Genomic DNA, 24,401 nt, shown 5'->3' with positions numbered 1-24,401 from the left:
CACAGACACTTGTTCTTTCCCAGTCCCTGCCCAAAGTGCCCCCGGTTGTGCTGACTCGGCTCTTTCTGGGACCACGCTCCAAACCACAGTGGCTTTGAAGTGGCTGGCTTTTTCGAAAGCACACAGAGAAAGGCTAAGTGGGCCTTTAAAAAATCTTTATTTCCTTTTTTTCTCTCCTTTGCATAATTCCATTTTCTTTGAATGCACCATTTCACAGTTCCACTTCCAAGCACAGCAGATAACTTGTTGATCAGCACGACGTGGGGCCTTTGAGGCTGGTGCAGGAAAAGATCTGGAACAAGCAGGAAGATCAACTACCAGTAAGAGCCTCTTAAATCAGATGTACAGCCAAAGAAATAGTTACTAGCTTGATAAGTTTACCTGATATAGATGTTGGATTCCTAAAAGGAATACAAGGGATAACCAATTAATAACCTCCCGCAAGGGGATAAGTATCTGCAAGATTTTTGCAGTCAGTTCTGATAGGGTGTTTCTCTTTGATATTCCTGCAAAACAGGGTGGCTTGATTATAATTCCCATTCTAACAGCACCTATAATTCAAATGTAGGATGAGGACTTCCTGGCACAAAGCACCATATGGGTATGACCTCGCTTTTATAGGTGGAAGCAAATGCAAGCACTGTTCCTTAGCGTTGACAGTGCAGCTGTCAAAATGGATTCAGCAGGCTGATGAAACAGACAAAAACAGATTTGGGATGTTGAGCTAACAACACCAGCACACCCGCCGCAATGTAAAGATTTTTAAGTAATGTGGCAGAGAAGTCAGATGCCCTGAGACACTTTTTGGTTAAGGTATGCAGTAGCATGGTGCAGTCTTCTGGGTGCTCTGCAGGCCTCCTGCACAAGTCCACGGCCGTGCTCTGACAGGTGGTTGTGGAATTACATCCCACAGAGTGTGGTGCAGTGAAAACCTGTGTGTAGCTTCATGGCAATCACTTACAAGGTTCTTAATCTATTTGTGTTAAAATTAGCATTGTGTCCCGTAATGCAGCATTGCCTTATAAGAGAAATCAGCACCAGTGTGAGTGCATTGTAGATGAAAATGAATATGAGCTTCCCCTTGTTTTTAGCAGGCTCGAGGATAAGGCCCCGTGGGAAAAATGAAATGCTTTCTGACATAGGAAACCCCTGTTCCCAGGACTGTGCACATCAACTCAGCCTTTTGTGTTCAGTCTCCCTTGAAGCTAGTTGCAGCTCTGCTTTGATGGATCCCTCCTGTGCCGGTTGTGCAGGGAGTGCCTGCTTCTTATCATGCTCACAATTCCCAGATAGGACAAAGCTGTCAAGACTCTAACTGCCTTGTATTAAACCTCTCACTGTCTGATTTGAGCATGAGGCTTTATGGATACAAGTAAGCAAAGGAATAGATATATATTTAATATAATGTAATCTTGAGATTCACTTCTGATCTCTCTTGTTCTCCTTGGATCTCATGTTCATGTACACAAACACACTTTCAGTTAGAGAAGCAGACAGAGCAGCTTGTGCCTCCTCCGAGGTACTGCCAGGTAGCCTGGACCATGACAACCAGGGAGGATGCCAAGAACTTCCTGGTGCCTCCCCTCCCTCTGCTCCATGCCCCGCTCCATGGCTGCATACACCCTACAGGCTTGGGCTCCTCACCGAACTGTTTTAAAGGTGGGCATGCAATCCACAGATAAGCCCTTTCAGCAACTGTTCACATTTTTAATAACCAAGTGAGTAAGAGATGGGTTTTAGACTAATAACTGTTGTATAGGGATGGACTTCTGAAGTGAATAAGCTTATTGATAAATACATTTTCCACTCCTAATTTGTATATGAATAATTAACAGCCTCCTCCAGACCCAAATTAACCAGTTCATAAATACTTCAGTCCTCACTGTTTCATGCAATGACACTGTTTTTTCTGATCTTTGCAAGTTGAGCCCCTGGGAAAGCAATACATGATTTTTTTCAGAAAAATAACAAATAACAAAATAGTCATATTAGGTCTTTACCAGGTTAATCTCTCTCATTCAGGTATTTTTCTTTCACTTAATTGCTTGTGACATTAATAGCAGATGAAACAATGAATTAATACTTGGATATTTGGTGAAAAAAAAGTCTGGGATGTATACATTATGGCTGATTAAAGAAAAGCAGAAGGAGCTTGTCAGGCAACGTAGTGGAGGGTGGAGATATGACTGTACTGAAAAAAACATTTTTGATTGTTAACAAGCCATGCAGTTTCTTTGCAAGTCAATCCTCTGTGAAGTAGGGATGGTAATTCTTCACCAGGTAGCAGAAGGCTGTCTTCTTTGAGATAAATGCACAGGAGTTGGCCACTTGATATATTTGGGAAGTGCTGCCGACATAAATTGATAGAAATTGCATCTGATGGTGTCCATAAATGTTTCTGTCTATGCCGAGGAAGGGGAAATTATCCTCACAGAAGGGCATGCTTTTCCATTGATTTGCTCCTGTCAGTTTGCTGGAAGTCTGGTTGAAGAAGTCCAGTGAAAGAGACTTGGCATGTGAAAATTAGTGAAGACACCAAGGGAGCCTGGCCACTACTGTGCTCACTTTTCAACCTCTTCTTCAACCATATTTTTGCAATTCTTTAGATTTAGGAGTAGTCAAGCAAGGACAGGCTTAAAGGCCTAATATATAATCTAGGTTTGCATTAGCTTCCAAAAGTAAAGGTTTGAAAATTGAAAATATATGAGACATGGTGCCACTGGTCTGAGTAGATTGAAGACTATTGTAAAGAAGTTCTTCTAAATGCAACTTTTCAATACATTCTGCATGTATTTGTATCTTAATGTTGAAACATCGAGAAAAGCAGATAGCCCCAAAGGCACCATGTGTGTCCTCCTGCACTGGGCATGAGAATGAAAGAGGAAAGCTGATATGCATAAGTAGCATTCAGCCCTGGAATTCACCCCAGATATCTGACATTATGATTCAAGAGTATTGCCATAATGTTAATTTAATGGCACAATTCCTATTTTATTGATTTCAGTTCCAAATACTATTAGCAGCTAGTTATCGTGAGATCAACCAATATCTTTTTTTTTTTTTTTTATTTCACTACCGGTTTTCAGAATACAATATAAACATTTTTTTTCCCACTATTCCCCAAGGGTGAAATACTATATTTTTTTGCTTTCTAGAATTTTCACTCATGTGAAATGGTCATAACAAGTAAGTTTAACTGTCTGCCTTCAAATGGATTTCTGTGAAAATAAAAGAGGCTGCACTTGAATTTCCAGGTAGTTTGCCATTAAGAATCTGATTTGGGGTAGTCAATTGGTTTTGAAAAGATGAGATTTCCATGGAATTGCAGGCTGGGGGACCGCATAGCTCCCAGAGATGTGGGTATGGCACCTGTGCCCCTGCTCCAAGGGAATTCAGACAAAGCTGACGTGCTCGGAATTTTTTCAGAGACATTGAAATCTGTGAACAGATCAAAACAGTATTGGATATTGGCTCATAGAGATTGCTCCAAACAAAACGTTTTAAATTAATGTTTTCATGCTTAAATTTAAGTGGTCTTTTTCATGCAGCTGTGATGTGTCATGAACAGAAAAATAATTGAGAGCAGGATTCCTAGTGACTGTTTCAGACACAGAAGGGGACACTGTGATTACCTTGCTAGCAGCTGTTCTCCTCAAATGAAGGACACTCTTAGGGAGAAGTTGTATAGAATCTGAGAGGAATAAAATCAGTATATGTAAAGGGATCTGAGGATCTACTGAAGCTCCTCTAAACCTACAAAATTGGTAGTCTGATCCAGGCACCTGACTGAGTATTCTATAGATTGTTTTCAGAACGATGTTATTGTGATCTTTGCTTACTCTTTAGCAAAAGCTTATAGACCCACTCCATCAAATCACTGGGGTGTTAGGCAAAATCTGATGTAAGGGTACCCTGACATTCACCTAGAAGATACGATCTTGCTTCTTTCTGCTCAACACATTGTCATCTTAAGCTATGACATTGGCCTTGACTGACTTATGAAAAAAAATCTCTTAGCAATCATATTAATGGGGTTAGGGAGTAAATGAGGAAGCTGTGGGAATCTGTTATCCGCTTTTCATATATTCAAACAAGGTTAGGCATAATAGTAATGAAGATGCTGATGGAAAGCTTTAAAACTCACTTGGTTTTCCTCATGCACTTTATTTATGGAGGCCTCAAAAGGGACCTGGGCAAATCAGAATTGCAACAGTTGTGCATCAGCTGGAGAGGTTTTCTGGAGACTTTTGTATAGCTTTCTTTTCTCTCTACTAAACCAAGAATAAAACAAAAATGGTGATGCACTGGTAAGCACAGTAGCAACATTAAATGAAAAACAAACAAACAAAAAAAAAAACAACAACAAAAAAACATTTCTTAGCATAGTGCAAGAATAAAAGATGTTGGACAGATGTATCGTGGTAATAAGAAAGAAGTAGCATATGCTGTTTAGAAAGGGAAAAAGTAAGCCTTTTGCTCAAGAAGTAAGCATAAAACTGAATCGAGAGCTGAAATATCCTTATTTTCAGCAAGACAACGTTGATTCATGAACATTAATAAGAACATGCTTTTAAATCTTGTGAAACCTGTGATCCATTTTGGTGGAGGGGTTAGTGATTTAGCATCTTATGAAGCAGATTATCTTTTGAATCACAACAGCATTAGTTTAAATTATTCCAGTTTACATCACTGTAGCTAAGGCTTAGTCTGGGGAGTTGATTTGATTTCCCTTTGCATTAGCATGGACTTGATTGCTTATCCCCAGAAAATGGTCCATTCCCCAGCTACTCCGCTCATGGTATCTTTCTTTCACTTGCCTCTGATGTACTGCAGGGGTTAAACGTGCCCCTTCCAATGCCAAGATCAGTTGTCTAGGCAGAGTGTTGGCATCCCTGTCCCTACACTGCTATTCAAACTTGCCAGATAACCTCCAACAGCAGAAGGCTTCCACAGTGCTCAGTCTGGAGAAAGCAACCAGGAGCAGTGCATTTTCCACCGAGTTATTTAACAATTTTATGAAATGTTGTTGTAAAAAGATAGATAAACATTTATCTGTTAACCTCTTCTGTAATCCTGAGCTATAATTACAAGCCTCTACAATTCTAAAGTATGTTTGTATTGATGACTTAAAACAGTGCTTTTCATTTAATTAACAAAGTATCTGATGTGATGCAGCACATAATTGCTAGAACAGTGTATATTTCTGTCTTCAGTGCTTGTGGTGGGCTGACCTGGACCAGCTGCCAGCCGCCCACCCAGCCACTCTCCCACTCCCCCACCTCAACAGAATGGGGCAGAAAATAAGATGGAAGAGCTTGTGGGTTGAGCTCAAGGCAGGGAGATCACTCACCATTACAGGCAAAACAGCCTCGACTCAGGGAAAAGTAATTCAATTTATTGCAGATTACAAATAGGTTTGGATAGAGAGAAATGGGGACAAATTAAAGAAAACCTTCTCCCCAGAGTCTCCTTCTTCCCAGGCCCAACTTTGCTCCTTCATTCCCACCCCAATGAGAATGTGCAGGGGAGGAGGAGATTAAGGACTGTGGTGGGTCCATGATGGCTCCTCTCCGCTTCTCCTTCCTCCTCACACTTCTCCCCTGCTCCGGCGTAGATCCTTCCCTCAGGCTGTGTGCAGTCTTTTGGGATAAACCTGCTCCAGCCTGGGCTCCTCTCCATGGGCTGCAACGTCCTTCAGGGCACATCCACCAAGGCATGAGGGAAATACCTGCTTTACATCATCTGAAGGGGAATCTCTGCCCAGGAGCTTGGAGCACATCTTCCCCTTCCTTCTCCTCTGACCTTGATGTTCACAGGGCTGTTTCTCACACTCCCACTCCTCATTGCCCATGCATCATTTTTGGTCCCTTCTTAAATACCTTTTCCTAGATGTGCCATCAGCTTGGCTGATGGGCTCAGCTGTGTCCTGCAGTGGGGCTGTTCTGGAGCTCCCAGTTCGTTCTCACAGAGGCCACCCCTGCAGCCTCCCACTGCCAGCACCTTGCCACCTACACCCAGTACAGTGCTTTTTTCGGAAATGTTTAAAATATAAAGTTCTTAATATATGTGATTTTCACAGTACAGAGCAACAGTTTAAAGAGTCTTAGGTAATACAAGTGATGTGTAGGTAATGATGTGTAGGCAAACTAAATAGAAAATTCAGTATTATAAGCTTTTTCTGCAGTTGCATCCTGCCTTTTTCTCATGAGAGAGAAACAGTGTAGGACAGACCTGGATGAAAAATGAACCCTGATCTGAAATTTCAAAGTTGTCCCGAATTTCTTTAAAACTTAATCTGTTTTATTCTGATGTCTTTGGAGATTTTGTTGCATGGGTTTTTAAAAGTGTCACAGAAAATTTCCAGGTGAGGAAACCCATTTTTTTAGTGAAGTGAAATATTGCATAACTATTTTGATAGATTTCATAGTGTTTCAGTTCATAAAGATGCTCTTTTAGGTATTATTCCCCTGTACTTTTTACCAAAATCAAAACAAAACAAAATTAAAAAAAAAAAAAAAAAATCACTCAAGTTTGATAGCATGGATCAACTATTTTAAAAACTTTTCAATATGAGGAAAAATATATCTAAAGAAGCAATGAGATTCATGTTGTACTGTTGTTTTTTTCATCTCCAGCATGACCCAGACCCTGCGAGGCAATACAGCATGCATCCAGCACTGTACAAGTCAGGGCAGTGCATGTGGCCCTGTGTCCTAACCTCAGCCCACAAACAGTTGATCCTATTTAGCAGAGAGATAGATACACCACCCAAAGAACCAGCTATATGTGGTGATTCATTGTACTGTGGTTCTGAAATGCAAGGTGGAGATGTGAAATGTATTGTGCCTATTTTCAGTAAATGGCTTTTCTTTGTAGGTGTCCTGACTTGTCTATATAGCATTCTTTTGATTATTGTTACTGGATAAGTAATCAGTGTACAAATTCTAAGAAATCTCTGATTTTGCTGCAGATTTGTTGTGAAGTTGCAGCAGGATTGACCACACTGTTTCTTACTGCAACTTTTTATTAGATGCATATATATATATATATATAGAGAGAGAGAGAGAGAGAGAGAGAGAGAACTTCTTTACCAAAAGGATTGTTAGGCATTGGAATGGGCTGCCCAGGGAAGTAGTGGGGTCACCAACCCTGGAGATCTTTAAAAGATGGTTAGATGTACAGCTTAGTGATATGGTTTAGTGGAGGACTTGTTAGCGTTAAGTCAGAGGTTGGACTCGGTGATCTTGGAGGTCTCTTCCAACCTAGATGGTTCTGTGATTCTGTGATATAGATAGATAGATAGATAGATAAATCTTTCATCAATCATAACTCCAGTATTTATTACAAGGAAGATAGAATAATGGGGAACACAAGAGAATGAGGTCTGCACTATGGTGCAATGATGTCAGAAGATGAGCATGTTAGCTTTGAAGAGCTGTGGTCCACACCAAAGGAAATTGTTGAGAACCTCTGCCTTTGACAATTCAGCCTGTGACATAGCAGTACTAGTTTGGAGCCAAAATTGTTTTTATCTTACTCATCGGCTCTGGCTTCAGGCTTGCTCAAAATCCTCAAGTTACCTTTGATTGGCTTTAATTTCTCTGATATAGTCATCTTCATTTAGCCAGAATGCTGCAAAAGAAGGAGGAGAACGTTAAGAAAAGTAACTCCTGAAGGTAGACTAATAGCTTATATACAGACAATTAAACTTACAAGGAGATGCACATGGTGCAGACTTACTCTTGCCAAAGTTTCACAAGCAGGCACTTCCAGATTCTGGACAAAAAAAGTTGCACCACGCTGTGTCAATCTGTCTGTGTCTGAGGCTGACTGTCTCTTGGATGTATGGTTATTCTTCAATATCAGGAGCTTTACTCAGGCAGAATTACTATGCAACATATTGTGCATTGCTGTGCCTTGTTCAGAGTGCTCAGGGCTAAATGCAACTCTGGCAGGAAAATTAATGTGTCCCTTTTCTGCTTTATTTTATTTTAATTAAGGGAAGTAGTAAAGTCGTTCAAAGAAGCTTGCATTAAAAATACAAAATGCAAAAGCACAAATGAACCCACTTATATATGCTCACAATCAATATGTTATATGCCAAAGAGGTAAAATACCTAAAGGAAGAATATTGCACTGTGCTGTCCCCAATGAATTTAAGAAGCATGTTGTGAAGATGTTTATATTTACAAAATCATCTCCCCTTCTAAATAAGATTTGCTGCTTTCAAATTTTTGGAAAAGCACATGAAATTGGGTCATTTATCCAAACTTACTATATGTGGTCCTTGACATTGGTCCATTACTGGGTATATGCATACCTACGTATGTCTGTGTGTGTATATATATATATATAAACTAATGTGAGCCTGTTTCATACTACAACAGCCTGCCTCAGTCTTCATCTGAGCACATGTCTCAAGTGGAGAAAGATTGTTATCCCTTTATAAAGTATTAAATGAAGGCTCTCTTAACTTCCCTCATATCTCTTAAGAAGCCCTTGGCAAACAATGGAATTAAACCCATTATTTAGCAGTCTTATGCTACAGCCGTAACCACTGACCTAAATGATGGACACAGTGCAGTTAGTCTACAATCTTTCATAAAATTTATTCACAATTTTCTTTCCCCCTCTGATAGCTGTGTGTGTCCAAATTCTATGACAGCCAATGTGGTCAATATTTTTCCTCCAGTAACTGTGCTACGACTTCATGTATCCTGTGCTGACTCAGACAGCTTTGGCTACTCAGATAATTGGGATCTCTGGAAAATTTGGATCCGTGTGCATCTGGAATCTGACCACAGAGGATCTGGCACATATCTTTGATCTCATTGTTCCTAGAACTGAGAGCAGGAAAATTCAGCTGTGTTCCCTCAGCATTGTCTCTAATATAGTCTTGGGAGCAAACAGCTCATTAGGGTCACTGATGTTTGCTATATAAAATCAAAACATTTAGGTTTGGGGATAGATTTGCCTCTTGGCTGAACTAGTGAGAGTGAGAGTGTATGGGATGATCCTTTCTCGTTTCTCCAGTGTGCAAGTTGTCTTCATATATGCATGTAAGCATGATGGGACTAAACAAATTGAGTCATTACTGGGAACACAAGGTATACTGCTAATGTCAGAATCATGCTTCAGTTTCATCAGTGCACAGTGCAGATATGTACTTTTGATGTGATAAATCTCCAATATCGAAGAAAGCAGCTATAAACTGTGATGGATAAAGCATTTATTCAGATGGTTTGGATAGGCTACTAGGAAATATACTTAGGAAAAATAAGTGTCAAGTGTACTTCACAGATAATAAAGACTTTATTGGTTAGGCTATAGCTAATTTTCTCATGAGCTATGTCATCACAATTTCATCTAATTTAATCTGGAATTGCAGTAATACATGGTCATGATGTAGACACCAGTGACTGTACCAGGTGTTATGGCACCATAACTTTTCCTTTCTGAGTGCCATTTCTTAGTGTTCCTTTGATCTGACTTTTAATAGTAAGTAATATGTATAGTGACAGTGTTAATCATTTCCCTTTTTAATTGACTTGTTTGGAAAATGGGTAGGAGGTACAAGAAAGAGAAAAGAAACTTCCTGTTAGTATATCCTTTCCTCATTTTACATCAGTGCCTAAGAGTAAGACGGAAGGATAAAGCTGTGACCACTGTGAAGGATGTAAAGCTAGAATATTAGAGATCACACAGCTCTTTTGCCTGTTTCTTTATATGAAGAAAAAAAAAAAGTTTAAGAGATTCCTTAAAGGTGCAGCCTAGCACAGAGTCCTTCAGAACAACATGGTTTTGGTGATATCTCTTATTCCTTCTGTAAGTTTTACTTGCATGAGAAATGGCCCTGACATCAGTAAAACAGATTATTTGGGGAAGAACAGCACATACAAGCAAAGGCATAGGATGATATATTGACAATCAGTGATTATAAGAAGCCTCAAAAAACACTGGCAAGGCCTTTATATTGGTCCTTTTAAGAGCAGAAATAAATCCCAGTAATTTGTATTTTTTATCCTCAGAAAATATAGGTGATGTTAATCTTCCAGATCTTTTAAAATATTTTCCTTTTGCATGTGTACTTATCAATTTTCACTTTTTCAGGGATATTTAGCTGGAAAATGACCCTATGCAGGCAGCTATGTGCTTGTGATCCTGTCTGAGAAAGACAAGTGACTGTAAGCAAGTAAAGTGCTTTCAGCTCTAGTGCATGGATTGGAGAACATGTACATATTCTGGTAGTGTAAGTGCGTGCCTTTCCCTTCACACTTCTCTGTCATATATTAGCAAGAATTTTTGACTTTTCACAAATGTTGAAATGCGCAGCTGGACACACACAAGCCAGAGTCATTTGTACTCCCATTTTTGTGTTTTGAATTTAGTGGAATATGCCATGTTTTATTAATTACAGCCATGTGTCTGTTCTTGAGTGCATCCTGATGCAAGTTTGTAGAGGGCTAGAGAATTACTCTGCATCCTGTGACAGAGCTCTAATGCCTGGATATTTGTGATGAAAGCCAGAACTGATTTAAAAAAAAAAAAAAAAAAAAAAAAAAAGATACATAATACTTAGCCTCCACTTTGTTCTTTGAATATTTGAATATTTCTGCTAACATGGGTGCTGTGTACAGAACTTGGCTATGTGACATGCACACCAAAGTTCCCCAAAATAACTCTTTTCAGCTTAAACCTTCTTTTTTTTTTTTTCTTTCCACTGACTGATACATCATTTTAGAGCCCTTAATTCTCATTTGCAGATGGGAAATCTCATGCGTTTCATCCGGTTCCTTAATCCTCGTCTTTGTGACTAAGCTCCCTCGAAGCAGCTAGTTGTCGTGGGAGGGTTGGACATCGCCATGGCATGGTGCCACGCAGTACCACCAGGAACAAGGCCTGATTATTCAGGAGGACCTTTTGTCTTTTGGTGTCTGCCATGCCCTCTCTCAATGCAACCCTCTGCAAGGCTCCTAAATATGCTGCAACCTCCAGTCCAAAGTTAATGGCTGTTGTTCAATTCAGTTGGATTATGCAGCACAAGTAGAGTGAAGATACTTCAACTGTGGCCTAGGGCAATGGAGGCAACCTGACAGCCTTGTTACTCCTCTGTGGAAATGGGGCAGGGGCAACCTGATGGGTAACTGCTAGCTGATTTCTCTGGTGTTTCAGTTTCAGCAGTAACAGAGGTAGAGTTGTCTCCAGCTCCATGGGTGACAAACATCTTTAGGAGAGGAGGCCAAGGGTGGTGTGGCCAGTTCAGCTGGCAGATTGTTCCGGAGGCTGCCGCAGCCAGGTCTGGGCAGAAAATCAGGGAAAAGCAGCCCGGCTTGTGAAGCTACCAGCTGGCTCAGGTCTCTTGGTCACATATGAAAAACCATAGCTTCAGGTCTGGCATAAGGAGATGAGCCTTTTTTAACCCATACTGGGGGGGGGGGAGGGGGGGGTTCAATATCTTAAAAATAGTCACTGCAGCTGCATGCTGTGAGCCTGGAAGTAGGAGGAATGCTGAGTAGGTTTGGAGCTTAGCATCATATTGAGGCAATGTCTCCCCACTGCCTTTCATCTTCCTGGGGACACTTTTTGCAGAGACCATGACAGGGTCCTGCAGATGGGCCGATATTCAGAGCAATGCATAGCAATGTGTCTAAGGCAAGTGTGAAAATGGTACCGAGAATTAACAGCACACTGAATACAGCTTTCAATTATTCATTGAGAGCCTACTTATATTCCTTTTTGGTGTTATACTTAGAAGTGTAACCATGCATTTGCTACAGATTTTATGGATTAGAAAATCATAGGATTAGCCAGTCCATAAGTTTATCCTGATGTATATTAAGTAACTCATCGAAGAAAATGGATGTTTCATATATGGGAAATGAATAATTAATTTTGTTTTCCCAGTTAAAAAAAAAAAAAAAATCCCTTAGGTGCTTTTCTGTTTTCTGCTGAAGCTGAATTTTTTTAGTCCTTTGACAATGTCTTACACCCTCCAATATGTCTTGTTTCTATGGAGACACCAATGAACTGCAGCTCGCATTCTTCTGCATATCACAATACAAGGTTGCTTCAGAATTTTCCCAACGCTTCACTCTCGTCCCTTTTAATGAGAAATTAATCAATAGATTCAGTGCTCTTGTCTCATACACTCACAAATACATGCACGTACACGTATGAAGCCTGTGAGTGAGCCTGCCTATAAACTCAATGTATGCTTTCAAAGTTTTGTCTTAGAGAATAGCACATGTTATTTTGGGACTAATAAGACTATAATTCTGAGCTGTATTGGATAGCAGGGGGGGAAGATGGATATCTTGTATGCAGTAGACTAGATGGGAAGATGATGGGATACTCCATGCTTTTTAACAACAAGTGTGGAGTTCTGGCATGGCCTTAAATATTATTACATGAGTTTTTGTTTAGCCCCAATGAACTCTCATAACTTCTATGTGAATTTCCCCCCTATATCCATATCAACCCTAATTTTGAATTATTGCATGATGATTCTTTACATTTAATTCTCCAAGCTGTGTTCTTCCTCCCAGGTGTGCACATGGCTTCTCTTCAGGACAGTGACCAGTAAACACGTGTGTGGCAGAACACAATATGTTTGCAAGGAGCACAAGGAAAAAAAAAAAAAGCACCACAAAATAAATTACACTGTTTCTTATTAAAAATACATTATGAAGTAAATGGTATTTTTAATTATGAAGAATCAGTGAGACTGAAATGCCGCCAGACTGGAAGATGTATGTTAGTGAGCAGTTTGAAGTCACTAACCAGCCTCTTCTTACTGCAGTGTAGTCTGATTTTTTTCCCCCAGTTAAATTCAACAGGTAAAATAGCACCTGACTTTGCTGCTGACATGAGGTTTTTGTTATTGGGTCACATTATATTGAAATAAATTTCCAGAAACATTTCAAAATAGCATTTGCAGAGGCCTCATAACTGATATATGTTTACACAAACTACCTGATGATGGCAACAGAACATGTCTAATGCTCAGCTTATGTATTCATGTGCTGTGATGTATTCAGAGAAACTTTCTTTTTCTCATTTTTTCTTTGTGCTACACAGCTGTCTGTCTCCTCCTGCTGTCTCATACTTTGATTGTATTCTCCTCTAGACAAAGACTGTATTTTTTTCTTCCATTTTTTGCAACTTCTAATGGATTACTGATGTTGAATCTAGTTCTTAAATGCTACAGTAATCCAATGAAAAACAAAGAGCTTTGATGGTATGCTAATGGTTGGTATTTCTAGCCAATATATTTATATATATATTTCATAGAATCATAGAATTGCAGGTTTGGGTTGGAAGGGACCTTAAAGATCACCTGGTTCCATCCCACCTGCCATGGGCAGGAACACCTCCCACTAGACTCTGCCCCATCCAGCCTGGCCTTGAACACCTCCAGGGATGGGGCATCCACAGCTTCTCCGTGCAACGTGTGCTGGTGCCTCACCACCCTCTGAATGAAGACTTTCCTCTTAAAATCTCATCTAAACCTAACCCCTTTTATTTTAAAGCCATTCCCCCTTGTCCTATCATCAGTCCATCCTCAACAAAGAGTCCCTCCCCAGCTTTCCTGTAGGTCCCTTTTAGGTACCGGAAGGCTGCTATAAGGTCTCCCTGGAGCCTTCTCTTCTCCAGGCTGAACAACCCTAACTCCCTCAGTCTGGCTTCATAGGAGAAGTGCTCCGGCCTATTGATCATCTTTGTTGGCCTCCTCTGGACTTTTTCTGATACTTCCATCTCCTCCTTGTGCTGTGGGCCCCAGAGCTGAACGCAGTACTCCAGGTGGGGTACGCAGGGTAGAGGGGGACAATCTCCCCCCTTGACCTGCTGGCCATGATGCTTTTGATTCAGCCCAGGATATGTTTGGCTTTCTGGGCTACAGGCACAAGCAGCCTAGAATGTATACACACATAGATACATGTATGTGTACATGCATACGCATATATGTAAGTGCTTACCTTTTGTTACCCTTTTTGTTGCCAAACTGAAAAGCGAAAAATAAAATCTAGCCTTTTTTATATGACATTTCAGAAAGAATGGTTTATTTGAACTCTGTGAACATTTATTGCATTCTTGATTCATTTTAACTATTCAGTATTTTTGTTAACATACACAGAGAGCAAGGTTTAACCTCTAAATGGACCAAAGAGCATTACTGCTTTCTCAAGAATAATTATTGTAGCTATGCAAGCTAGCACATAACAGTTAAATATATCCTTGCTTTTGACAGAAGCTAGTGGAGTTGGAACAGAGATGAACATAGCTTATTAAATATAGCTCTTATGAAGACTGCTCTATAATTACTGTGATTTTTCTTTGTATCATTATGATCATAGGCTGATCGAAAACAATGAATCGTGTATTTTCAAGAGGCTAAGAACTATTCAACCATATAAAGAGATCATACCTAGAGTAACAGCCCTGTTAGTTTTCTTTGAGTAGTCTGTGTAAATAATACACTATAAAGGTTAAATAGGTCCTTTCACTGATGGCCCCTCTCCCACCAATAAGATTTAAAAACTGAGAGGAGAATGCTCTAAGCAGGACCAAGAACTCTTCAGTCCATGAAATCTCATACATATCCATGAGCAAACCTTTTGATACTCTTTAATTGAAACCAGTGCTCAATGTATAAAAAGGGATCTGCTGATTTTTTTTTTTTTTTTTTCTGAAATGAAAACCTCAGGATGAAATGACCTATATACCCAAAACGTCTCAAGAACAAAAATGCCCAGTTGTCCTTCTGCTATCAGCTCTGACACTCCAACACATCCAAAATAGATCCAGGGACCTGGATTCAAATATTTTCCATCTTTTCTGACCCATGAGAGACTTCCATGCTTTCTGGGGCTGAATAGAGAGCAAACAGCAAGGGTCTGTTCTTGTAGTCTGGATTGTTTCCTATTTCCCAGGTGTGTGTTGATACACCTGGGGAGGCAGCAGACCTCAACACAGCTGCTCTGTGACAGGCAGGAGAAGGGAACTTGAGGTTTTCAGCAAAGACCTTGGCCAATACAAAGGTCCATTGTCTTCAGGAGTGCCCTTGCTTGTGAAGCTTTTTCCTTTGTATAGTCACTGATAATTAACATTTGAGGTGCCAGAATTCTGGCACTTAAAATTTTAGCTGCTACCTTCTACCTAGTATGAAGAATAACAATTTTATTGTCCTATTTTAGATTTCAAGCAATTTAGGTGCATTAAAGATGTGCAGTATTAATTTCAGACTTTCAGTAGGAAGACAAGGTACTTGTGAACAATCAGTAATTTCAGAGCAAGTTTGGTTTCCAGATTTGTTGTTATTTACTGCTGTGCTTGTGGAGCTGATGGGAAGACAGGGACAGGCATGTGTGAGATCAGGGCTGGGAATGCTGCTGTTTCGAGCAACCACTCGACAATTCCTTCCCTGAACCAATCCAGCTTTGTATTAAAGACATTAGTTTCGTTGCCTTGACTACGTGTATTGGAAGACTTATCTGGAGCCTCACGTTCCTGATGGTTGTTATATACCTTCTCATTTCTAGCCTAATTTATTCCCAGTTAGTCTGTTTGCAGGCCACTGGTGATTGTTAGGTAAAATCAGTCTTTTCCTTCTCTGTGTTTATCTGTTTTTACTGTTTAACAGAGAGAAACCTCTCATGCTTCCCTTAGTTACGCTGGAAATGTACTTGGAAATGTTTGTGTCTGTTGTACATTCATATATATTCTGTGTCTATTGAAAAAATAATATTACCTTCATTTAATATTGTTTGTTAGCATGTATCCTTCTGTACAGCTTTTAAGCAAGTTAAATTGTTTTATCAATTGCATGGAGTTAATTGAAATATTTCAAATCTGTAAGGGTGAACTATGGTATGAAACAGTGAGTGTGAAGAGATTAAATAGAAAGGAGAACTGAAGCAAACAGCAGTTTAAATCCCATTCTTAACCCAATTCAAACTTTGCTGTAGGCTTGGTTTAACCAAGAGCACTTACATAAACAGTCAGCTTTTCCATGCTAAGGTTTTCCAAACAGCTTTTTGGTAATGCCACGATTAAACAACAGTCAATTCTATAAACACTACCTTATTGAAAGCAATTACAAGGAATGATTTTGAGAAATGGGCTTGTAGGCCTTGTTGCAGAAAACCTGGATGATGACACATCCCAATTGTCCAAAGCAGTACCATCACAATTGGTCTCTGTTTCAACCTTATTTAACAGATTCATTAATAGTATTAAAGAAAGCAAGTGAACAGCATGTTAATGAAGTCAGCAGATGATGTAAACAGCAGGAAACAGAAAATAGAAGATACTTAGAGATTAGAAACATGAGCGAGAGGGGTTATCAGTGTATCATATTCAGATTGAGAAGGAAGAGAAAGAAGCTAATGTGTCTGGGATAAATTAGTTCAGAACTGATTTTATATGGCTAATACATATTAAGTATAGAGAAACATACACACTAAAATATGCTAAAACATTTTTTTCTGGTTGACAAAGGACCACTCTGTGATCAGTGTAATACCTCAAAGGGCAATACTGTCTTTGGAAGAATGTGGAGATACTGTTAAAGAGCAGACAAGTAATTGCTGAATTTGACACCAACAGGAGCAATTTGCTGTTGTTCAAGCAACAGAAAATAAAAATCAGTGGTTTAGGAGACTGATTTAGGAAGAAAGACTGAAATGTAATGGCTTCAAGTAAGCAAGGAATGGAGAGGAAGAATAAAACATTCTGCATCAGTGAAAAATCCATAGGCATTTAGGCAAAATATGATTTATTCAGCATTGCTAAGAATTTGATATAATTTCAGGAAAAAGTTCTTTATTGGGCAAAAACAACCTCTTACAGATTAAATGAAGAATTAAAAAATGAATACATTGAAGCTGTAAAGCACAACCTAGCGTCAGTAAGTGTAAGCCTAAAATAGGTTGTAGGCTTGTAGGCTGCTGCTCACTACCTCCTGGAAATGCAGAGTGTCTTCAGCACCCCTTGGTGTGAATGTGCATTGCAGAGGCCCTAGCTCGTTATATCTAACCTTTTTTTTTTTTTTTTTTCCCCAACAATATCCAAATTACAGGAGACTTTCCAAGTGCTCCATTCAGCAAGCCCAATCCCACACAAGCTCTAAAATACTTCCCCTTCCCTGTTGCGGTGACATGCACACTGCAGGCAGACTGACAACCACCTCCTCCAGTTAGAGCATGTAATCATAAATACCCTTTTGAGCTCATTGAAAATGTGACTAACTCAAAGTCTCAGCTCATACATTGTCAAATCCCACTTGGTGAGTCTTGCTCCCGTTCCAGCTGGAGATGGGCCCACGCTGGAATTTGGGAATCTGGTTTTCATGTTCCAAAACTGAACAAAGAGACTCATTTCTAGCCTCAGTCTCCTAAACTGCAGTCATGTCTGTAAGTAAAATGCTGAAACATTAGTTGTCTGGGAAAAATAAATGAGTGATGATTTTAAGAGATGCTGTGGCTACTCAGTGCAGTAGCTGCAAGCTTTTTGGTGCTGTTCCCAGAAATGCTTCAACCATGGTGAGGAGCTCAATTCTCTAATTAAAAAAAAAAATTGTATCAAATATTTTTCAGCTTTACACTCTCAAATTAAAGCTTAAAAACCTCCAAGGAAGGAAAGGAGGCCAGATTGGAGGGGGAGGAGGTGAGAGGAAGGAAGCGGGTGGAGAAAACCACTATATTCCCAAGATGCAAGGAAAGTTGAAAAGTAGAAGAAAAAATATATTAAATCAGTGTAAACTAAGAGGTAAGTTTAAGGCATTTTTTTTACATTGAATGTATGTTTTGTTGGGGTATTTTTAGCAGTAAAATTCGTTGTACTGTAAAACATTTAAAATACATTAAAGTGAGGTAATTGCTTTTTTTTTCATTTTGTGTGCTATAAACTTGATCTATATTTTTATTAAGACCTATCACAGGATGTGTTGTGCTGGGATTCTGCTGCGTTTTTGCTGTTGCTGGTTAGAACTGTCTATTACCTCACCAATGACCTACATGAAGCGAAGCAGCATCCCATGGCAGCAGGCAGGGTGTTTTGTTGTAGAGCTCAGCTGCGAAAGTTAATTGTTTATGGAGATTTAATGGGCATCACACTCCTAGTTACCTACAGCACTGTAATTCAGCGGTGTATTGGTATAGCTTCGGAAAAGAGGCTCTCAAGTAATAGATTTTGGTATGGTTAGGGAGAGAGTTGACCTGTGTTCTTAAACTGAGGTCAGATCAATGCCTTATATTGTTTATTAGTGTTGTTGGTGTTATTGCTACTTGGTCTGCTGCCTATACAGGGGTTGTATAAGTTAAGGTTTGATCAGAGACCACATGCCAGCAGTGGAATAGTAAAGTCTGTTGCACTTAAAAGCTCATTTATTACTGGAATGTTTGTTGCTATACTGCCAGGAGCCTGCCAGAGAAGCAACGGAATAAAAATATTGCTGATTAATACGGCTGTGCTTGTGTTGTAACACCATGTGACACTAAAGACTTGGTCACAGATGAGTTTGGAGAGGAAGGAAACAGAAATCTGGAAAAAGTGGATGAAGGTGTAATGAGGTTCTTCATGGCTGTCAGGCAGCTGGGCAAATTGGGGAGGCACAGATGTTCCTGCAGCCCTTGGTACTCACTTAATGCATATGTAGAACAAGTTATTTGCATTATTTTTTATCTTTGGAGTCTGGGAACTGGGTAGAGCAAGCATGTGACAACTGCTGTGATGGGAGAGACCTGAGGTCTTGGTAGCTGATGGTGAAGGCGAACACAGGAGAGGGGTTTCAGAGAGATTGCTGCTGCCTTCCTTTCTGGTCCTCATCTGGCTTCTGGTGCGTCAGATCTTTTTGGGCTGTGGATTATGCCATGTTTCAAAGCTTCTGGTGCATCAATTGTTCATAAATTTATCCAACTTTTTTTTTTTTTTTTTTTTAACCTGTTTACTATATTGGTCTCAGAAACGTCTTCTGGAAATGGGGTCTCTAACTTAATCACATTGTCTTTAGTTTAAGCCTGGTGTTTGAGGGTTTTATTGATTGCCTCAAGTATATTTACTGTGAAAAGTGAATAACATTTCTTACAGAGATGCTTATCATTGCCACCTTAAAATGTCTAATTGTAGGCTAAAAAGATGTGCTTTCCTTATTTCTTCCCCCTATTCCGTATCTCTGATCATCCTTGTCCCTCTCCGTACATTTCTTCAGTGATTCAGATGAAAAAGTTTCCTGCTTTTGAAGCCACACCTATCTAATGGCTATCTCCCCTTTCTTGCTCTCACCACTTAGCCATCCTTAACTTTTCTAAATATTTTTTTTTAGAGTTGAACTGAATGCTTAAATATTTCTACGGATAGCAGTTACATAAATATATGCATGGCAGCTGTGCACTTCAAGATGAATATATTATGGATGAAGAGCTTGAATTCCACAGCATTTGTACTATTTTTATTCAGGCACATCCTAAGAATTTAGTATCAAATGGCCTAATTCTGCTCTAGCTGACACTAAAGCCAGTGAATTAAACCAGAAACTCCTACACGATTCAGTAGAATCAGGGCTTGTCCTGCCTGCCAGAGAACAGAGCTTGACACCACTTTTAGAGCTGTTCTGAATTGTGCATGAATCTGGGTGTTAAGAAGTGCAGAAAAGGAGACTTGGGAAAGAGGTAACCACAGTTGTGGAGCAGATGTGATCGTAGGATTGAGGAGGGCTAGGAGACGGCAGTGGAGGAGCAACAGGAGCTGTGTGTGAGGCAGGCAGTAGAGGCAGCTGCGGACCCTGGAGGGTGGCTGGGTGCCATGATGTGAGTCACAAACTGATGTCAGAATTTCCTCAGGCATCCCAAAGGCCTTGGACACCCAAGTCTTATCAAGGTGAATGGGAACGTGGCATCCGAAGGCAGCTCTGCAATTTTCAGCCCTGAGGTGACTCAGCGGAAGTCACAGGCGAGGTAGAAGTTAGGCTTGAGGACAGACTGCACAGCTGATGACTCTAGCGGTCTTTATTTTGTTCCGCATAGATTAATGAAGAGTATTTTGCTCCGACGTTTAGAAGCCATGACCTATATTTTAAACAGTCTTAAATAATTAATACGTAAATTTCATCACAACTCCATCATCACACAGAATTATCCAACCAAGGAATGAATCATAATGATGTTCTTCCCCGTACCTGGCATGTGTTCTTGTTCTCCCCCTTCTGTGAAGGTTTTGAAGACTAAAGGGTTCCTTTTAACTTCATACAGTTTCGCAGAGGAACAGAAGAAAACAAAAAAACATTTAAAAGAGATTCTACATGGAAAATTCCCTGTTTAAAGATTTTTCTTAAAGTCAGATACCTTTGCTGGTTGCTAATAGAATAGAAGTAGCTGAAAGACAGTCTCAAAGGGAGCTGAGGTTGCTAAAAACTCCGTATATAAAAATGAACCCTTTCAGTGCAATCTAGCAGCAGCCCACACAAGTCGATGTGTTGGTATTAATATATTATTTACCAGTTGCATTGCATCAGCTTCACTTCACAATGGATGTAGGATGTAGAGTGCTATGAAGAAATCCAAGCCGGAGTTAATAAAGCTATGCATGGCAGCACTTAAGGAAGAAAAGCAGCTTATTTGAGAATTTATCCAAATGTGCAAACAGAGTGAATCTAGCCAACTAATAGCAAAATGGAGTAACAAACAAATGCTTTCTTTCTTCTATCAGGTGTCAATATGAGCCTTGCTTTATTCTCTGATTGCCCTCTTTAAACAGGTAGTACCTCTCTGACTTACACATGGCAAGTTTTAGTAATGTTTCTGCCCTTTGTACACTGCAGGGCTTACCCAGCTGCAGCTGGATCAGATTGAATGGAAGCGAAATGTAGATAGTAATTTAAGGACTCTTTGACATGAGTTTTGCCAACAGTTCTGCTGGTAGCTGGAAATACTGGAGGCTTTCTTACTGCACAATACCTCTCTCTGCCAAATTCTGCCCCTTTCCCCCCTCCCAGGTTGTGCCAACAGTTTACCTTCTCCTCTTGCTCCATGTGACCCGTCTTCTGCATTAAGCGTTCCCAGGTGCCTGTTTGTCTCTGTTTCAACAAGATCACTAGGGATAGATAGTAGATAAACATGCATGATGGTAGAGAAAAAGACTGAGGGCAAATCCTTTCCTTTTTAGAAAGTCATCCAAGCTGGCAGACTGGTTCCAATATTTGTGTCCCTCCCCTTGCCAGGCAGAAGGCACAGCAGATAAAATTTCACTCAAGAAATAAAAGTTTAAATGCTGAATAGACTGGGAATAGCAAAGCATCATCTTCTCCCTCTGAAGTGCTCCAGCCAAAAAAACAATATACTCTATCCTCCACATATCCTCATTTATATCCATCTGGGATATAAATGGACCCACTGGTCCCATGACGGACCCCTGTGGGACACCACTTGTCACCGGCCTCCACCTGGACATAGAACTGTTTATTGCAACTCTCTGGCTGCAGCCATCCAGCCAATTCTTTATCCACCAAATAGTTCACCCTTGAAATCCAGATCTCACTCATCAATCAGTGTTGGACCACATCAAAGACCTTAAGAAGTCCAGGTATATGACATTGGTTGCTCATCCCTTGTTGACTGCTGCAGTCACTTCATCATAGAAGGCCACCAGATTGGTCAGGCACGATTTGCCCTTGGTGAAGCCGTGCTGGCAAGTAACATGTGTTTTAATAGCTTTCATTTATGCAAGAGGGGTTAAATGTTTAGATTTAAACTGACTTCCAGATTTTGGGGGAACATACTGTTATTTTATGTGTTTCAGACACTGGAACATACCTATCAATTTTAAAAGACTAATGTCAAACATCTTTTCTGAATTTTATAGCTATTTAAGAAGTAAGGAAGGGGAATCTTCCTCACACACAGCACTCTTGTGAGCTATTGTGAGTTGCACGTGAACAGGAGAATGACTGGCACTGTAAGTTGAACCAAAGGGCAAGGAAGACATGGATCTGAAAGAAGTTCTGCATCTTGATTGCATTGACATCTGTTCCCAGATATAGATAAAAGAAGGAATCTGCTCTTGCTTTGAAGCAGTGAAGCATTATTGGTTCCCTGGAATAAAGACAGAAATAAGTTTTGGAATGGTTTCTATCCACTGCATTGTGGCTAACCATACTTCTTACAGGTAGACCTTAAGAAATGGCAGACTGCTTCTGCAAAGGTAGCCTGTGTAGTGAAGCAGGAGGAAAATATTTTGATGGAAAAACAGCTTATGCACTATTATTTCATGCTTCCACAAATGGAATAATAAAGCAGTTCTGAAATACCTTTCTGACCATTCAGTGACCTCTGAATTATATGTGCAAAACTGGGTTATTTCAAACACTGGCCAATTATCTCACTCCAGTGTGGCATTCAGTAAGAGAAGGATTAGCCAGGGAAAGAAGTAGACTGAGTCATCAGTTAAGAATGATCTTTAAAATAAAATAGTGAATATAAGCTTACTGTATTATTACCATCTTTATTTAAAGAAATTGCCTAGACTGGCAAAGTTTTGTTTCATTGCAACATTTTCTTCACAAAGCTCCCTTGTGAACGCAACAAAACCAACAACTTTGGTGTAGTGTAAAGCCGCAGATTATCAGGCTAGAAATGCCATATTAACCTCCAGTGTCAGAGGTGTCTTTGAGCTCGTAGATGTTCAGTTCTCTTACAGGAACACAATTGTGATCTCACCTTTTATGCTGGTAGTGCATTTTTGGCAGGTGGTTTACAGTGGAATTATTTCATAGAATCACAGAAATCTTTGAGGTGGGAAGGCATCCCTGGAAACCGTCCAGTCAAACCCCACCTGCTCTAAGCAGGGTCCTGACTGGGTTGACCACAACACTGCCCATATCAGTCAGGTTTTGCATCTCTCCAAGGACGGAGACTCCACAACCTCTCTGGGCAACTTGTGCTGGTGTTTGGCCACCTTCACAGTAATTTGTTTTTTCTTAAGTGGAATTTCCTGTATTTCAATTTCTGCCCATTGCTTATTGTCCTGTTACCAGATAGTAATGAGAGGAGTACAACAGAGGGACGGAGTTACTCATTTGTAAACTGTAGAAAATTCCATTACACAGGAAACCATGGTGGTTTGAAACTGATGAGTGGCCAAGAAGTAACATACTGCTTTCTTACTCCCTCTCCTCAGAAGGGCAAGGGGAGAAAATATGATGGAAAAAAAAATAAATAAATAATAGACTCAGCACAGGGAGATTAGTGTAATTTATTGTCTATTGATAACAAACTTGAGCAGTGAGAACTAAAAGCAAACTAAAACCACCTTCCCCTCATCCACCCTCTTCTACCTCCTCCCCCCAAGCAGCACAGGGGAATGGGCAATGGGTGCTGCGGTCAGTCCCTGATGCTTCATCTCCACCACTCCTTCACTGTTCCTTCACGGTCACTCTCTTCCCCTGCTCTACGTGGGGTCCCTCCCATGGGATGCCGCCCTTCCCAGACTGATCCTGCGGGGGCTGCCCATATGCAGCAGCTCTTCAAGAACTGCTCCCACATGGCTCTGTACCACGGGGTCCATCCCCCAGGAGCAAACTGCTCCAGCACGCGTCCCCCATGGGCAGCAGCTCCACCCAGACTCCTGCTCCTGCTTGGGCTCCTCTCCATGGGCTGCAGCTCCGGCCCGGGGCCTGCTCCTGTGGGGGCTCTCCATGGGCCACAGCCTCCTTCAGGCCACATCCATCTGCTCCACTGGGGGCTCCTCCACCCATGGGGGGGCTGCAGTGTGGAGATCTGCTCCATGTGGGACCCATGGGCTGCAGGGGGACAGCCTGCTCCACCAGGGGCCTCTCCACAGGCCGCAGGGGAACTGCTGCTGCGTGCCTGGAGCACCTCCTGCCCTCCTGCTGCCTTGGAGTCTCCAGGGCTGCTTCTCTCACATTTCTCACTTTTCTTTCCCAGCAGCTGTGGTGCAGCAGATTTTTTCCCCCATTTTCTTCAGTCTGCTGTCCCAGAGGCCCACCCCATGTCACTCCCTGTCTCAGCTCTGGCCAGCAGCAGGTCCCTCTTGGAGCTGGTTGGAGCTGGCTCTGATCTGACATGGGGCAGCTGCTGGGCTCTGCTCAGAAGCCACCCCTGCAGCCCACTGCTAGCAAACCCTTCCCAATTAAACCCAGTTCCTACACAAAGGAATATATAAGAAATAGAATTATCAGTATTGTCTTCACACTCTTCTTTCAATTAAACCTGGAACAATAATCCCATAAAAAAATAAAATAAAATATATATATATATTAAAAAAAAAGAGCAAACTGGAGTACATAGAAAAGAGATGTGAGGAAAAATCAGAACTTGATGCTTTGCATACTTCTTTATGCCTCGGCAAAGAGAGGTCAAATCAATCCTTCACTTTCAACGTGCTCTCTA

At 40.7% G+C, this 24,401-nt stretch overlaps 1 protein-coding gene across 21 annotated transcripts in view; it reads left to right on the top strand.

Moving 5' to 3' along the window:
- Positions 1–24,401, top strand: part of DLGAP2 (DLG associated protein 2) — a 469,035-nt gene that overhangs the window by 141,990 nt on the left and 302,644 nt on the right. For 4 of the 21 annotated variants that reach the window (XM_068678454.1, XM_068678450.1, XM_068678452.1 and 1 more), the window contains exon 2: positions 17,595–17,766. The exons of 16 other annotated variants lie outside the window; for them this stretch is intronic. In XM_068678454.1, the coding sequence (XP_068534555.1) occupies positions 17,709–17,766 (58 nt within the window). In that variant the 5' untranslated portion in view covers positions 17,595–17,708. Of the gene's footprint in view, positions 1–17,594; positions 17,767–24,401 lie in introns of those variants that run through there. One more of the 21 variants, XM_068678461.1, reaches the window with a different exon arrangement.

This window comes from Anas acuta, chromosome 3 (genome assembly GCF_963932015.1).
Source record: "Anas acuta chromosome 3, bAnaAcu1.1, whole genome shotgun sequence".
Taxonomy (NCBI): Eukaryota; Metazoa; Chordata; class Aves; order Anseriformes; family Anatidae; genus Anas; species Anas acuta.
This window is presented reverse-complemented; position numbering and strand designations above follow the sequence as displayed.